This window comes from Rhamphochromis sp. 'chilingali' (genome assembly GCF_963969265.1).
Source record: "Rhamphochromis sp. 'chilingali' genome assembly, chromosome: 5".
NCBI lineage: Eukaryota > Metazoa > Chordata > Actinopteri > Cichliformes > Cichlidae > Rhamphochromis > Rhamphochromis sp. 'chilingali'.
In genome coordinates, this window is record NC_137932.1 from 16,568,827 (window position 1) to 16,586,198 (window position 17,372).

The following is a 17,372-nucleotide window of genomic DNA, read 5'->3' on the forward strand; positions in this document are numbered from 1 at the left end:
CGTATTCTATTTTTATCTTATTGTATATTTTTATTCTATTTTATTCTACTGTATATAGTATATTATTTTATTCTATTCTGTACAGCTGTGTACTGTATTTATTCTTATTGTATTCTAATTTTTGCGTCATAACTTTTGCACTGTCCACTTCCTGCTGTGACAAAACAAATTTCCCACGTGTGGGACTAATAAAGGTTATCTTATCTTATCTTATCTTATCTCTCCCCGGCCGGGCGGAAGTGCACGCAGACGGCGCCGAGATCGTAAACAAAGGCGAGGTAGGCGCGGAGGGCTACGGGCTAAGCTAAAGCTAACACCACACCGGCTGCCTTTACCCAGTATTTTTCTCGCCAATGTCCGTTCTCTGGCAAACAAAATGGATGAGATACGGCTCTCCATCACTAACAACAGACGGATTATGGACTCAAATGTCATGTTTTTCACCGAAACATGGCTGAACAACAGCTGCCCGGACAATGCTATCGAGTTAGCAGGACGCCACACACACCGAGCCGACAGGCTAGCAGATGACTCCGGCAAGACCAGAGGTGGAGGTTTGTGCATTTATATTAACAATGCTTGGTGCATGAACTCCACTACTACTGAGAGTCACTGCTCACCTAATGCGGAGTTTTTAATGGTCAAATGCAGACCTTATTATCTCCCCAGAGAACTCACTTCGATCATACTCACTGCCGTGTATATACCCCCCGACGCTAATGCTAGGTTGGCCATGAAAGAACTTTCTGCAGCCATTAACAAACACCAGAATAAACACTCCGAGGCTGCTTTTATTGTTGCTGGCGACTTCAACCACACCAACTTAAAGACAGTCCTCCCCAGATTCCACCAACATGTCTCCTGCCACACCAGAGGAGACAAGACTTTAGACCATGTGTATTCCAACCTGGCTGGAGCCTACAAAGCCACACCCCTCCCCCACATTGGACAATCGGACCATCTCTCCCTGTTCCTCACACCTCGGTATTCACCACTCATCCAACGTGTGAAACCTGCTGTGAGGACAATTAAAGTGTGGCCAGAGGGGACAGACGCAGTGCTCCAGGACAGATTTAAAAACACAGACTGGAATATGTTCACCCACACAGACCTGGACCAGTACGCCTCATCTGTACTGGATTACATCTCCAAAACCACAGACAGTGTCACCACCCAGAAACGGATCACCATGTACCCCAACCAGAAGCCTTGGATGAACCGGGATGTTCGTCTCCTCCTGAAGGCCCGCAACACTGCCTTTAGGTCAGGAGATGCACACGCCTACAGTACAGCCAGGGCTAATCTAAAGAAGGGCATCAAAAAAGCCAAACACCATTACAAAAAGAAGGTAGAAGAACACTTCTCCAACTCCAACCCCCGACGCATGTGGCAAGGACTCCAGACCATCACAGACTACAGGACCACCAAACCCTCCCCCGCATCCTCTGATGTCTCCTTCCTCAACGAGCTCAACAACTTTTATGCTCGTTTTGAGCGAGGGAACCCCACAACCAAAGCAGACATGACGCCAGACCACCAACCTCTGACTCTCTCCCCCACCGATGTAGGAGCGGTGCTGAGCAGGATCAATGTCCACAAGGCTGCAGGCCCTGATGGCATCCCCAGGCGTGTTCTCAGAGCGTGTTCTGGGGAGCTTGCAGGAGTGCTCACAGACATATTCAATCTGTCCTTGGCCCACGCTGTGGTACCGGCCTGCTTCAAATCCACCTCCATCGTCCTGATACCCAAAAACTCCAACCCATCTTGCCTCAATGATTACCGCCCAGTAGCACTCACCCCCATATCATCACTAAGTGCTTAGAGCGACTGGTCCTAGCACACTTCAAATCCTGTCTCCCCCCCACCCTGGACCCCCACCAATTCGCATACCGCCAGAACAGGAGCACAGAGGATGCAGTCTCCATCGCAATGCACTCTGTCCTCTCACACCTGGACAACAACAACACCTACGCCAGAATGCTGTTTATAGACTTCAGTTCAGCATTCAATACAATCCACCCCTCACAACTCATTAGGAAACTGACAGATCTGGGCATCAGTTCCCTCATCTGCAAATGGTTACTGGACTTCCTGACCAACCGCCCCCAACATGTCCGGCTGGATAACCACTGCTCATCTACCATCACAATGAACACCGGTGTACCACAAGGCTGTGTGATGAGCCCTTTCCTCTACTCCCTCTTCACCCACGACTGCAGACCTGCTGACGGTTCCAACACCATCATTAAGTTTGCAGATGACACCACGGTGATTGGCCTCATCAGTGACAACGATGAGGCCGCCTACAGGGAGGAGGTGGATCGTCTGGCTGAGTGGTGCGACAGAAACAACCTGCTGCTTAACACCGAGAAGACCAAGGAGCTCATCGTGGACTACAGGAGGAATGCTGACCCACATCCACCCATCCACATTAAGGGGACGGCTGTGGAGCGTGTGAGCAGCTTCAAGTTCCTGGGAGTCCACATCTCCGAGGATCTCACCTGGACGACCAACTGCTCCAAGCTGGTCAAGAAGGCTCACCAGCGCCTCTTCTTCTTGAGGACTCTGAGGAAGAACCACCTGTCCTCAGACATCCTGGTGAACTTCTATCGCTGCACCATCGAGAGCATCCTGACCAACTGTATAACAGTCTGGTACGGGAACTGCTCTGCCTCGGACCGGAAGGGGTTGCAGAGGGTCGTGAAACTGCCCAGCGCATCGCCGAAGCACCACTTCCTGCCATAAAAGACATCTACAGGAAGCAGTGTCTGAAAAGGGCTGGGAAAATCATCAAAGACCCCAGTCCCCCATCGCATGGACTCTTCACCCTCCTGCCCTCTGGGAGGCGCTACAGGAGCCTCCGGACTAAGACCACCAGGTACCGGAACAGCTTCTTCCCCACAGCTGTCAGACTCCTGAACTCTGCCTCCTGACATCTGACCCACGTTAAACTCATGGACTGAACATACACACACCCACAATGGACAACTGTACCCTCAAACACACAATAATAACATGGACTGAACCACCACTCACAACCACTAGCACTTTATATAGCCTCTGTAGAAACTATCTACACCCTCACTTATCTTAACTGCACTACTGTATAGCTCTGTGTAAATAATCATTCTGTACATTCGATAATCTTTAATCCTACAACTGTTTACAACTTGCATAGTTCCCATTCTGTATAGCTGTATATCTCAGATTCTGTAAAGTTATTTATTTCATATTCTGTATAGTTTTTCATATTTATATCCTGTTCATAGCCTGTACATAGCTTGTACTCACTACAGCCTGTACATACTTATAGTTATAGAATATTCACAACATACTTCATACCGTGTACATTATAACATACCATAATAGACCCATTTCTGTAATATACTCACATATCTATATTATTGCTAATATATATTTTAATATATCTATATCACTAAAGCACTTCTGGATGGATGCAAACTGCATTTCGTTGCCCTGTACCTGTGCATGTGCAATGACAATAAAGTTGAATTCTAATTCTAATTCTAATAATGTATGTGTGGGAACACAAACAGTGGAGGAATTGTGTTGCCAATGGCATTAACCGCATATACAAAAGCGACCAGTGAACCTCTCTCTGCTGATGTCGTTGCCCCAACTTGTTTAATATAAGTTAAAGTAATAGTGTGGTAAGTTGTAACATCTGCATTATTGTTACAACTAACCCAGACTGTTGCTGTTACAACTGACCCAGACTCCTATAGCCATGAACTAGCTAACATTACAGCCAACGGCTAAAACATTAGCACTATAGACCTACCCAGAATATATCCCCATAGACATACAAATAACATAATTTAAGTTTGATGAGTTTAACTGCAAAGCAGATAATGCTATTAGAAATTGAAATAAAGTAGAAAAACTTACTTTTTGGCATACAAATTACTTTTTTCATGTTAAATTGTCTGTGTTTGACAAAATGCGCTGATTTTTCACATGTGATAGCAGAACTGAGTTGGGCATGTACAGGATGAGTCACATCATTTGAAACTTAGCCCTGATTGGAGAAATTGGAAGTGTTACAACTGACCCACGTTACAACTATCCCCGGTCTCCCCTACTATGAGGTCTTTAAGCTAAGATGGGGGCTGATCATTTAAGACCTTGTATATGAGGAGAAAGATTTTAAATTTGATTCTGGATTTAACAGGGAGCCAATGAAGAGAAGCCAATATAGTCCCTGTCAGTACAATTGCTGCAGCATGTTGGATCAACTGAAGGCTTTCAAAGAGTTTTTAGGACATCCTGATAATAATCAACTGCAATAGTCCAGCCTAAAAGTAATAAATTCATGAACTAGTTTTTCATATCTATATAATCAGCATCTCAAATGGCTACAACTTCATGCATTTGGACCTGTAGATATAGAAAAAACAACCTGCTGAAGTTGAAACTGAGCAGAATGGGGAAGAAACGTACTCTTAAGTGACTTTGAACATGGCTTTATTCCTGGTGCCAGACAGGCTGGTCTCAGTATTTCAGAAACTGCTGATCGACTGAGATTTTTCCACACAACCATCTGTAGGTTTTACAGAGAATGGTCCAAAAAAAAGAAAACATAGAGTGAGGTTTATGGGTGAAAATGTCTTGATACTAGAGGTCAGAGCAGAATGGCTAGACTGTTTTTTTAATAAATGGGCAACAGTTAATCAGATATCTACATGTTAAAAGCAAGGCATACAGAATAACACAACTGGGCGCACAACAGGTCCACGCCTGCCGCCTCTGTCAGCAAAGAACAGGAAACTGAGACTACAGATTACACTGGCTCACCAAAAATGGACAATAGGAGATTGGAAAAATGTTTAAACACCACAACCTACCAGGGCACCATTTATATTGATGTTCATCTCTTTATAACAACAGTGTAGGGCTCTTTTGATGGCTGTTTTCAACAGGATAATGTGCAATGCCATCAAGTTCAAATCATCTCAAGCTGGTTTCTTGAGCATTTGCTGAACTTAAATGCCTTCCACAGTCGCCAGATATCAATCCAACAGGGCACCTTTGGGATGTGATGGAACAGGAGATCGTCATCATGGATATGCAGCTCACAAATGTGCATCAGCTATGTGATCCTATCTTGTCAGTATGGAAAAAACATTTTTGAAAAACCTCTTACACATCATCATTCTGTGCGGTGAACAGTGTTGGGTAAGTTACTTTAAAATAGTAACTTAGTTACATTACTAGTTACTTCGCTCAAAAGTAACTCAGTTACTTCAAGTTACTCGTTACTTTCAAAGTAACTAGTTACTAGGGAAAGTAACTTTGGTTTTACTCAGAATTCTCTTGTTAATGTGTTGCTTCCATAACTTTGCCAGTCTTCTAGCTTGCTTACTTGCCACAAGTGCACTGTGCCACCTGCCAATAGAAAGGAAAAGATAATGTGCATATTTCCACGAGAGAAATCCCACGCCTGGACCGTCATTGACTTCTGCCATGATTCTAGCCTACGTCACAGCGTCATGTGCGCCTTTTACATCCAACACAAAAACTGCAGTCGTGGTGCTTTCGATTGTACTCAGAACTCGGAAATTCTGCCTTCTGAATAGGAAGATGTAGGCAACACCAGACTGCAGATGAGCTGCATACAGAGCTGGACTGGGACAAAAAATTGGCCCGGGCATTTTGACTGGAGACTGGCCCACCATTATAGCAAAAATCATAAAGCCTTTGAATGAAAATAAACACTGTTGTGACAGTGATGTTCACTGTTTTGATGGTATATATGCATCAATCTATCAATCGTTTGTTGTAAGATTCAGATAATTATTTTTTAAAAGCTAGACATTTTAAATGGGAATAAGAAAGAAAAGTATTTCTTTGTGCCCCCCTTTCCCTGTTAATGCCCTACCTGGCCCCCTGGCAACACTTTGCTAGATCCGCCCCTGCACAGTTACCAGCTGTCAGCTACTTAGAAAAGGATCCTGGTGTTATTTGTCGCTCAGAAACAGTTCATAACTTCAACTCATTCATGTCACCTAAAAGGTAAACCTGTTTCTCCATCACAGCTCTGATGATTCAGTAAGGACATCTCCTGGTTTCATCTTCATGTTTCCCTCTCACCAGATAACCAAACTGATATCATGACCAGCAGCTTTACAGCTGTGGCTCCAGCAAACATCAGCTGATACTAGAAATTAATATTAAATAAATTCTAACAACAGCTGATCAAGCTTAAACGTGCTGCTGTTGTTTAGCGCGACATCCTTTGGTTTCCTCTTTCGGCGCAAAGTGAGCGATAAACAAACAAGAGAGAAAAGCCGATCAGCTGATCATTGATCAGTTTTCATGATTGAAGTAGAAACGGGAGAGGGAGGGGGGAGAATGAGAGAAGAAGAGGCAGCTGTGCAGCAAAGACACAGAATAACTCCAGCTTTGTGCCTTTTTCATTGTAGCTGAATTACGGCACAAACTGTTCCTTTTCACCTCAATAAGAAACTCGTAATATTTTCTCTGAATACCAGACGGGACGGTTGGCAACTCTAATAACTTATGAACAAAATAAAGTGCAACATCATTAACTTCATAGGACCCACCCAGCTGTATAGAAACTCCGTCATGCTAGCTAGCACGCAGTACGGAAAAAGTCAGAATAACGAAAATAAACACCACCTAAACTTGGTTTATATCTGACTCAGATAGACTGCAGGTCATAACTTCTTACCTGAAGTTCAGTTCACATTTGGACTGGCGGCCGCCTCGGGTCTCTTTTCCTTCATCCACCTGCTGGCCTCCACCACTTGCTAATGTTACTGAATCTGTGGAAGCTCCGCGATAGCCACCACACGAAGTAACGAGTAACGACCCTATCTAAATCCCAGTAACGACTAACGCGTTCCTGATTTTGGCATAATAACGAGTTACCGTGCTCGTTACCACAATAATAACGTAGTTACTGTAACGTGTTACTTGATAACGCGTTAGTCCCAACACTGGCGGTGAAGGAGCTAAACATCCAGGAAACGAAACACTGATCAAAACGTGGGTGAATAGAGACAGATTTTTTTTAAATACATTATGAACAAGTGAAAAACCATCTGTGATATTACATAAAAAACACGCTGATACACTCAGTAAAAAACAAATTTAGGTATAAAGAAGCATAAGAAATTTGAGGCTTCTGACTGAATCAGGTGTGCATGACAAGATGTCTTAGCCAGCGAGTATTTAAACTCTGCCAAGTTGTGGAAGGCAGGGTGAAACTGTTACTATGTGATAAGTTATAGTAAAGTTGGGACACTCTTGGAAGTTATAATCCCTTAAATAAGTTGTGCTGTCAGCTGTAAGGAGGCATTTTTCTTATTGAGTCTTCTTTAAGTGCTTTAAGTGTTAGTGCCAGGTTAGCTTAGCCTACTGTGACCAGTCACTGTTCAACAACAAAGACTGTATATAAGTTGGTCACAGCCACTGTGACATCACCCATTGCTTTTCCCTCTGCATCTTGAGGTCTCTTTTTCCTTTTGCCATGCTGGGTTTTTTTGTCAGAGGGAAGTATATTTGGAAGATAAAGTGGTGTGCTAAGTTATCTACTAAGCTTGATTACAAAACAGGTATCTGATAATTATTATTAACTAGTGCTAAATAACAGATAATTCATTAGCCCAGAAAGGCACCAAGAACACAAACATAGTCAAGAGATTAAGTTGAGTGACTCAAATGTGCTCTGATGTGGCTACATTTGTCCCCATTTTAAACCCTTTCAGAATTCATTCAAATGACCTAAAAAAAATGCCAAAACATTTTTTGTCCACATTTTTGTCACTTCTGTGATGGCTTCACTTTTTAGTTCAGGACTCTCAGTCTGTTGTGGTCAAAGGGTGATAGCAGGTTTTATGTTTGAATCACTGCTGTGCTTTGCTGTAGCCCAGGGCTGCCCAATCCCAGTCCTCGAGAGCTACTATCCTGCAGCTTTTAGATGCATCCCTACTCCAACACAGCTGAATCAAATGGTTTGATTACCTCTTCAGCATGCCATCGTGTTTGGCAAAGTCCTGATAACAAGCCATTCATTTGATTCGGGTGTGTGGGAACAAGGATGCATCTAAAAGCTGCAGGACAGTAGCTCTCGAGGACCGGGATTGGGCACCCCTGCTGTAGCCACTGTCTCCTGGTCTGAATTTGAAATCAGATTTTATTATTACCAAATAAAACCATTTTCTACCCTGACATTCTTGTTGAATCCAGTGAAAATCAGCATTCTTTTAATTAAATTTGATATGTTTCTGTTGTTAAAGAACAAATAGCAATTTATCCTAGAAGCTGTCGCTGCTCATCAGTGTTGGTCAAGTTACTTGAAAAAGGAATTAGTAACTAATTACTGATTACTTGTCCAAAAAATTAACCCCGTTACTTTACTGACTACTTATTTTCAAAAGTAATTAGTTACTTAGTTACTTAGATAGTTACTTTTTAAAAACATGATACATTATATGCAACAGTCTTTGACTTGAAGAAATTTGTTTAAGATTTAAACCTATTTACTGCATATCAGCACATAAAATAAAATAGTGCTTTGTGTTTACGCTCACTCTTTCAAATAGATGCAAGTAAAACACAGCAGAAATTAAAAAAAATCAAAGACTCAGGACTGAGTCCTGTCGCTCTTAAATCTATTTTCACCTGTTTAGCAGGAGTGGGGTGGGTGGAGGTTTGCCCGGTGCCGCAGCGGTCATGTCAGTGGGGGGGATCTGGGGGTTTCTCTGTGAATTTCACATTCGCGTGGCAGCATGCTAGGTACTTGCTCAGAAGCTTAGGGGTTTTTCTTCACACGCAGTGTACAGTTGATAGTAATGTTTTTGTCACTTTTTATGGAATCAAACTCAAAGTAAGGTCAGTACTTTGACCCTTTTAAACAGTAACACAGAGTGCTTACGGGAAAATAACAGTAATCTAATTACTTTTTTGCAATAGTAATCCCTTACTTTACTCATTACCTGAAAAAAGTAATTGGATTACCTGCCCATCGTTATGTCGTTTGAATTTTTACTTCTTCTGTTTACTGCTGTGAGAAACTCACAAAACATTTAATCTTCACAGCATGCAGTCGAATTCTGTTGTCATATCTTGGCGTTTATCTCTACAGATACACACTTCTCTGATCAATGGTAGACCCAGTGCAGATGACCCCTCGCCAACTCTCCTGAACTTCACGTCCGCCCGCTACATCAGGTTGGTGTTTCAGAGAATCAGAACGCTGAACGCCGACCTCATGACTCTGACACTCCATGACCCCAAAGATATGGATCCTATTGTGACGAGACGGGTGAGGCTAAAAACACATGCACTACCACTTTAACTTTGTCAGTATGAGTCATTCATCTCTGGATATTTTTAAGTAGAATATCTTTTGAGTCATTGGTTGTTAAAGTTGCAATAACCTGTTTTGGCTCTTCAGTACTACTATACCATTAAGGACATCTCAGTTGGAGGGATGTGCATCTGTTTTGGCCATGCGAAAGCTTGTCCACTCAACAGTGTTACAAAGGTAATAATGTCCAACTTTCTCTCACTCTGTTTAACAATACCATCAAGGTGATGTAGCTCTTCCATAGTTCTGAACAGGAGTAAAGAGAGCCCTCAGGCATCACCTTTTCATCTAACTCCTTCTATAAAAACTTTCCGTGTGAGTCTGTGCGCGCCTTTCTGCAGGGGACACAGGTGACACTGTACAGCATCGTCTCACGTGTCACTTCAAACAGAGGAGTGTTTGATACCAGACACCTGATCTTTCCCTCTTTTTCTCCCACCACACACACATGCACCGCGTTGTGTCCTTTACATGTCCCGAGGCTGAAACAAGAAGTCTAACTCGGATTTGACACCTGTGTCTGGTCCCTCGGTGGTGATGTCAGTGACAATAAGTGATGTCACTGGTGTGTGAAAAGTCCTGTTTTTTTCTTCTTCTTCTTTTCCCACTGTCTCTAACCAAGACTTGAGGAAGTATTTAAACTCACTAGAGGAGACTAACCACTTTCTTCTGCCCAGGTGTTTAAAGGCTACACATTTAGTCAGTTTTAATAGAACAAAAAGACTTTGCAGAGCAGATGTAGTATACGGTACAACCGAATAATTTCTGTTTATTTATAATTCTGCTTTATTTATCTGCAGTTTTTTAGAGCCTCTCTGTTGCGCTGTCTTCCCACAGGACATTTAGCTTTTTTACTTTGATTAGTGTTCAAACAATCCATGCAGTAGCATACTGGGCAGACATTCAGAAAGGTGGAGACCTGCGAGATGATTTGTTGATGATCGTCCGCAGAACATTTGTTCAGATGCCTGCTCAGCACAAAGGCAGCCTAAGCAAGAGCTGTAGCATTGTGTCTCAGATAAAAAGGGGCAAATTTACTCATGCCAACAAATCCAGACTTGGCTCTCGTTGTGCTATTGTACTGCTCTCCTCTCAGTTAAATCTGGCACCCTCACCATATCAACCAATTTACAGAAAGTCCTAAATTGAATTACTGAACCTTAGTTGGCAAATATCCTGCTACATTCTGCTTTGTCTGTGTTTAGTTTTGAATTTATTTCTCTCCTGGGAGACTAATCGTGAACCTATTTACTGCTAACTGAAAATTTGGAAACTGAACCAAGTTCTTTCAGTTGAGTTGGCTCTCATGTGTACACATTGTTGTTTAAAGGGCTTTCAAAAGGTGATGCATTTGATAATTACCTATTTGCACTCTATTCTCACATTCATGTGAATGTTGAGGTGCCACACGAGGGTGCGCAAAGGAGAGAATTTTTTTTCTGTGTATATTAAAAATATATTCATAAATATTGTACAGAGGGTTATACATGTACACTTTCTACACTTTTAGATTCAAATCAATACAAACTTGATCTCAACATTTTATTTTGCTTCAGTTCAGGTGTTGTTCATACATTCAAACATTCTTACTGCAGATGTGGTTATGCATGTAAAGGACCACAAAGTCACAGCAAGAACATAAAGACTGCATTTGAACTAGGTTATTACTTTATTTGAAAAATTGATAGTTACAGTGCTTATTATCTCAGAACAGTTTAAAAGAGATTTGTTCTGGAAGCTATGTGGTTGAAAATGCATTAAAATGTCTTATAACAGTGTCTGTAAAACAATTTTTGATGTGATTCTTATACAAACTGCCACGTGCATGATAATGGAATTCAAGGATTTTCCTGGTGACGAACTTTTTGTCGACCAAACCAGGAAAAAATATTATACCCTTTCATTTATCTAAGAAACACTAAGATATCAAGTTAAATTTCCATCTAATGGAAAATGTCAAAAACTAATAACAGATGCATTTTAATAACCAAATCAACAACAACAAATAAAACAACCAATATAAATAACCGATGCTAAATATGACGTGAAAACATGTTACTACAAAACATGTTCAAATATGACAAGTTAACATCTGACAAACGTATAAATTGTGACAGAAAAGTGTGGCGCATTGTGCCGTGCGTTATGAATGGCGCACACTGTTCAACCACTGCAATAAAAGTTCAAATTTAAAATAACAAAACAAGCATCCAGCCATTTTCTTCCGCTCATCTGAAGTGATGATTCAGTGATTTACTGGCATTTGGCATCAAGTAAAATTTTAACAATTGGATTAAACGACTACTAAGTCTGGTACCGACTGGTAACAGCGATGATTAGTTGCACACATCCATAGTGGTAATAGTCCACATTCAACTGAACAGTTCCTTTGCAGTAACTTGACCAGCACCATTTCCCTGCACAAGCAGTGCAGTTCCTGATATCTTATCATATCACCCATATCCCCCAAAGAACTCCCAACGCTGGGTTCGGTCACACTAAAACAGTGAAACAGTAAAACACCTCATACTACACTCAAGCAATAATTTCTATTTAGACGATTTATTGTCTAAAAAACTTAAACAGATGGTTTTATTTTCACCATTTAACTCTCCACTTGATTCCAGCTCTGAAACCTCGTCAATCTCCTCCAGGATTAAAGGCCTCACTTCGGGCAGTGGAATTGTTAAGAATATAGTGGCAAGAAACAAAATTTGATAAGAAAGGAAAAAAAAAATTGATTTCCCTTCAGGATACAAAAATGGTGTAGGGGAAAATAAAAGTTAAAATCAACCTCATTGGGTTGTAAAGTCATTAAAATAATAATATCAAACAACGGGAGCTTCTCTAACAGGCTGTCACTCGGCACAGCGACAGGACACAAAGAAACAAATAATAGTTATTAGTTTAATTAACTGAAGGTCACTCTTTCCCAACACTGTGTGTGGGAGTAGTGTCAAGCTAAGGGCTGACATTTCATTTTTTCACTTAAGAGGTTTTGAATCACCTGCGGTGAAGAATTGGCTGCAGTGAAAAATCATATTTGTTCACGATTCAGATTCAGATTTAAAAACCTGCTTCTAGTTTGCACAATCAATTTAAAGAGAGCTCACATCTGTGAAATTTAAAGTGCACTGTTAATGTGTGTTTTCCATGTGTTTGTGTGTGGACATTTGTGTTTCTGCGCATATGTAGAAGTTTAGCTGTGAATGTGAACACAACACTTGTGGGGAGAGCTGTGATCGCTGTTGCCCAGGTTACCACCAGCAGCCTTGGATGGCAGGAACCTTCCTCACTCGACATGTCTGCGAGAGTAAGAAAAACACAGAACAAATTATATTTGTAAATTGCACACAGCTACCCACAAGCTTACAGCAGTTCACCCACAACACATTTGCTACGTATGAAAAATAAACAGTGACTTCTCAGATTTTCACGAGATAAAAAGCCTCTATCAGAGTTCTTATGGCACTATATAATAGGAAACAGAATACTACATCTTTTCCTAAGAGATTGTAACTAGATATTTCAACTATTTTACCCATTATGTTATTTAACAATTTCTCCATCTACATTTTTAGCTAAATACACTTTACTTACAGATTTGGCAAACTATTACAACCATTTATACATTAAGTTTAGCAATTTGATTTACTAATGGCAGTTTAATGTTATGTGTATTGGCTAACAATTTATTTATTTATTTTATTTTGCTATTAATTTTTCAACATTGCATATTTATTTTAAATATTAATATATATCTATTTTAAAGACTAATATTATTTTTAATTTTACTTTTCTGGTCAAAGTCATTTAGGTCCATTCGGTTCAATAAATTGTGCTTCTTTTTCAGATTAGTTGAGCTAATTTTTTCACATAAAGCCTGGCTACTGCAAAACAGTAGGCTAACCCTAGAGTACTCACTCACTGAGGTCAGTACTCTCCACACAATTAAACTGTGAAGCTGTGCCCTGAAATTCACATTCTTTCCAGCTGATCAGAATCAGTCTGTGATATAAGTCTGTATAAAGCCATCCGAAATCACCCTGGCATCCATTAACCTTCATCAGTTATGCAGCAGTGGAGGGATGAGGTTAGAGGCTTCCACCTGTCATCATAAAACTAAGGTTACAACATGTAATCTTTATTTTATTTCACACAGGCTACACCCTCTGAAAGCTCTGTAGTCTTAGTGGCTCAATGACTGCTTCTGTTGCCTTGACATTGACATAACTAAAGTGACAAAAGGTCCTGTATAGCATAATAGTAAAAGAACTGACCATGACAGATTTAATACCAGTACTGAACAAACTGTTGTAATGGTAGGGGTAGAAAACGTTTATCTAAGATGAGGTATATGAAGCGAACTCGGCACTCTAGGATAGCACAGAATGATGCCCTGTAGTGTTGTGCAGCTTTACAGGTCAGCAGTGACCAGCGGGACAAGCTATCCACTGTTCTTAATCCCATAAACACAGCTGTGAACACGATACTGGATTAACAGTGGGTGGAAGGTCCAGTCATGCAAACATATAAGACAGATGTAATTATAACTTTCTGGAGAACAAAAATCTTTCATAATCATGTCATGGAACATATAAAGCACTGTGTAGTGTTTAAGCATGTGATAGATCATGTAACGTGCTCTGCTTCTCAAGCCAACCAATATGCATTGTAATTAATATGTCGTAGGGACCTGAAATAAGGCATGCCGAGCAGTGAAGGTCAGTACTGTTTTCTTAACACCTGGCCATTTGTACAGCTGATGCCTTTAATCCCTGGATTTAATACACTTTAAGTAATGTCCATCAGGCCATTTCCCTGTGGTTGTTTTAACCTAAAATCTAAAAGTGTTTTGTGTGTCTGGCCTTGCAAATGTATGTGCTACATTAAATGTACTGAGTTTGTAGGGGTGAGAGTCCATAGCCATAGTGTAGGTTAAAAAGTCCATTAGTCATGTAGGGAAAACATATGATCAATATTGCATCAATCACAACATTATCTTTGCAAAACATGTTCTGGTCTGAATTAAGAAAATGTATGAAACAAATGAACTCGGCTACAAAATCGGAATCTAAACTCAAGAAGATCTTTGTGGCCTGGAGTTCGGGCCGTAGGAGACTTCTACAAACTTTAAGTCCAAGTTTCTTCTCAAAATTCCAAAGGACAATGCTTTTATCTAGCTCATGAATTTTAGACCACTTTAGTAAATATAGCAAACTAAAGTGAAAATGGAAAGGGCATGAATGAATAGTAAGGCTATTTTTTTCCTCTGGAGATAATTCTCTGGAGCCCTAGAGATAACACACAGCTCACAGTCAGTGTGTGAACCTTACGGCACTGTCTAAAAACCAGGATAGGGTGTTTTTTTTCTCATCTTGTGAGCAGATGAAGTAAAAGGATTAGAGAAAGTGTCCCCCCCCCCCCCCCCCCCCCGGCTGCATATAATACTGTACAGAATTTTGATAGAAGAGGCAGGACTCGACAAATCCTATCAACTGCAGTACTACAGCCCACCAACTTTTTCTGTGTGTTTTCAGAGTGTAACTGCCACGGTAAGGCAGAAGAATGCTACTTTAATCAAACAGTGGCAGATCTGTCGCTCAGCCTGGACATTCACGGTCAGTACAAAGGGGGCGGAGTCTGCATAGGCTGCCGTGACGACACGGCTGGCATTAACTGTCAGAGCTGCGTTCCTGGATTCTACAGACCTGCTGACGTACGTAACCTGCTTATGCGTGTGTCCGTACATTACCTAAATTGCTGCTATTTGAACATGTCTGCGTTCTCTACCTGTCCAGGTGAGCGCTGAGGAGGAGAACCCCTGCATCCCCTGCTCCTGCGACCCATATGGTTCCATCAGCCAAACGTGTGTCGCAGATTCGAGACAAGCTATGCCCCGTATGCACTCAGTTTGACTTGTACTTTCTGTCTGGTAACGTGACTTTCCGCCTTGTTCTTTCTGAGGATCATTTAAGCCCTAACATAGGGATAATTTTGGCCCCTCAGTGGATATGCATGCAGACTTTTAGAGCCTGCACCCATTTCACATTTTAATTCATTTTAAAGTGGTACTTCAGTAACTCTGAGATTTCATCAATTCGGTCCACATTGATTTCCTATGGGATCGGGGTGAGTCGAGTTCAGCAGCATGCACAGAAGCTTCTGTTACTTGAAAATGTCTTTGACAGAACAGAACTATTTATATTAGAGATAATTTTACTCCTCTGTCCTCCTCTGTGTTTTCGCTGTTTTTATATCTAGCAAGTAGAGTTATTTTAGGTGCAGCTACTTCAAAGAGATACCCTTTCTCTTACACTTATACTTTTTTTATGTGTGCATGTGTCTCTTTGTGTGTGTGTGTTTGTGTTTGACTGACAGGCCAGCCAGCAGGGTCATGCTGGTGTAAGGAGGGTTTTGGGGGTCTGAGATGTGACAGGTGAGAGACACACATACACACACATGCACACAAATAGGGAAAGAGATAGACACATAGTGACAGGTGAGCAGAACCTTTCAGCTGTTGTCTGTTCCAATTAGTGTTTAGAAATTGCCACCAAGTTTCCATTAGGATCTTTGATGATATTGATTATCACACTTGGGTTGTATAGAAGTGACTGCATGCATAGCTGTGGTGCAAATGCAAGGCACTGTCTTATTTGCAGCTAAATGTTACTTCCTTAATAATACCTTTCATGAACTTAAACGGAGAGAACCACAGCCTGAGGTCTTCATGAAAAGTCTTAGCATTACTAAATTCCTACAAGAATTAAACAAGAAGCAGCTTCAATATCAACCCGTAGATCTGTCAACAGGGTCCTTCATGTTACTCTCCTGATTAGTTGGTTTGCGAGTAATTGCGTTTACTGATGTAATTGCTTTTTTTTTTTGTATTATCTTTGATCCCACGGTAACCCAGTATTCCACTCTAGTCTAATGTAAAAGCCTTATCTTAAAAATACTGCTTTTCCTCTAAACTTTTAATGACCTACCTGCAGGGCCGCAGCATAAGCATTGTCTCTAAAATGACTTCCTAAATGCTATTTAATAGACTTGCTTTGGCTTACTTTCTCTGTTAATTAGTAGAAGTTTTTTGTTTTTGTTTTTCTGCTTAAGCACGCACACATATTACCAGCGTTAGCGGTTTGCAGCAGTGAGTAGGGGATCGGTGGCTCACGCGAAAACAGTTTGACCAGGATAAAGGCAGTGGTTGTTAATCTGATCAATTTACTGTTTTGACTTGATCTTTATTATTGCTGTAAAACTGTAGGTGTGCTATTGGTTATATGGGCTACCCATACTGTGAGCGCTGTAACTGCAGCGTTGAAGGAAGCGTCAACGCTGACCCATGTATAACACCCTGCATATGCAAGGTACACACAAACACGCACATTCGCATTTGTATGCACAGAAATAATGACAAGTACTCTCTCCTAACCTTTTTAGCCCTGTCATCATTATTTTCACCACATTAACATTGCCGGAACATGCTTTGCACTCGTAGCGTCAACCTGAGGGCAGCCTATAAACTATGCTGCGTCCTTCTTCTTCTTCTTTTTCTCCTCTCTCTTCTCTGCCTGCCCTTTTCTGTCTCTCCCCCTCTCTCTGTCTTTCTCACATGCAGGAAAATGTGGAGGGGGAAAATTGTGACCGCTGTAAGCTCGGATTCTACAATCTTCAAGCGTCCAACAGACGCGGCTGCGAAAAATGCTCCTGCATGGGCGTTTCCAGTCAGTGCGCTGCCTCCACGTGGACCTATCAGAATGTAGGAACTCATTATTCACTGATGTTGTGGGATGATGTAAACGCCACTTCAGTTTAAAATCTTTTCTGCAAGAGTGGCTTAGAGCTGAAAAACTGTTTTTTCCTCCTTTTATTCAAATATCATTTACTGCTGTAAACTTAAATTGCGTCATAACTGTGCACCACAGAAGGATGAACATCAGCTGAGAAACAAATTTGTGACGCAAGTTGTTCTGACTAATTTTATAGTATGTGTTCCCTTCCATGACAAGTT

At 41.2% G+C, this 17,372-nt stretch overlaps 1 protein-coding gene across 4 annotated transcripts in view; it reads left to right on the forward strand.

The window, feature by feature from the left end:
- Nucleotides 1–17,372, forward strand: part of lama2 (laminin, alpha 2) — a 228,061-nt gene that overhangs the window by 69,094 nt on the left and 141,595 nt on the right. For all 4 annotated transcript variants that reach the window (XM_080883708.1, XM_080883710.1, XM_080883709.1 and 1 more), the window contains exons 6-13: nt 9,131–9,310; nt 9,443–9,532; nt 12,551–12,668; nt 14,896–15,074; nt 15,157–15,256; nt 15,737–15,794; nt 16,626–16,728; nt 16,980–17,120. In XM_080883708.1, coding sequence (XP_080739834.1) covers nt 9,131–9,310; nt 9,443–9,532; nt 12,551–12,668; nt 14,896–15,074; nt 15,157–15,256; nt 15,737–15,794; nt 16,626–16,728; nt 16,980–17,120 — 969 coding nt within the window. The remainder of the gene's footprint in view (nt 1–9,130; nt 9,311–9,442; nt 9,533–12,550; nt 12,669–14,895; nt 15,075–15,156; nt 15,257–15,736; nt 15,795–16,625; nt 16,729–16,979; nt 17,121–17,372) is intronic.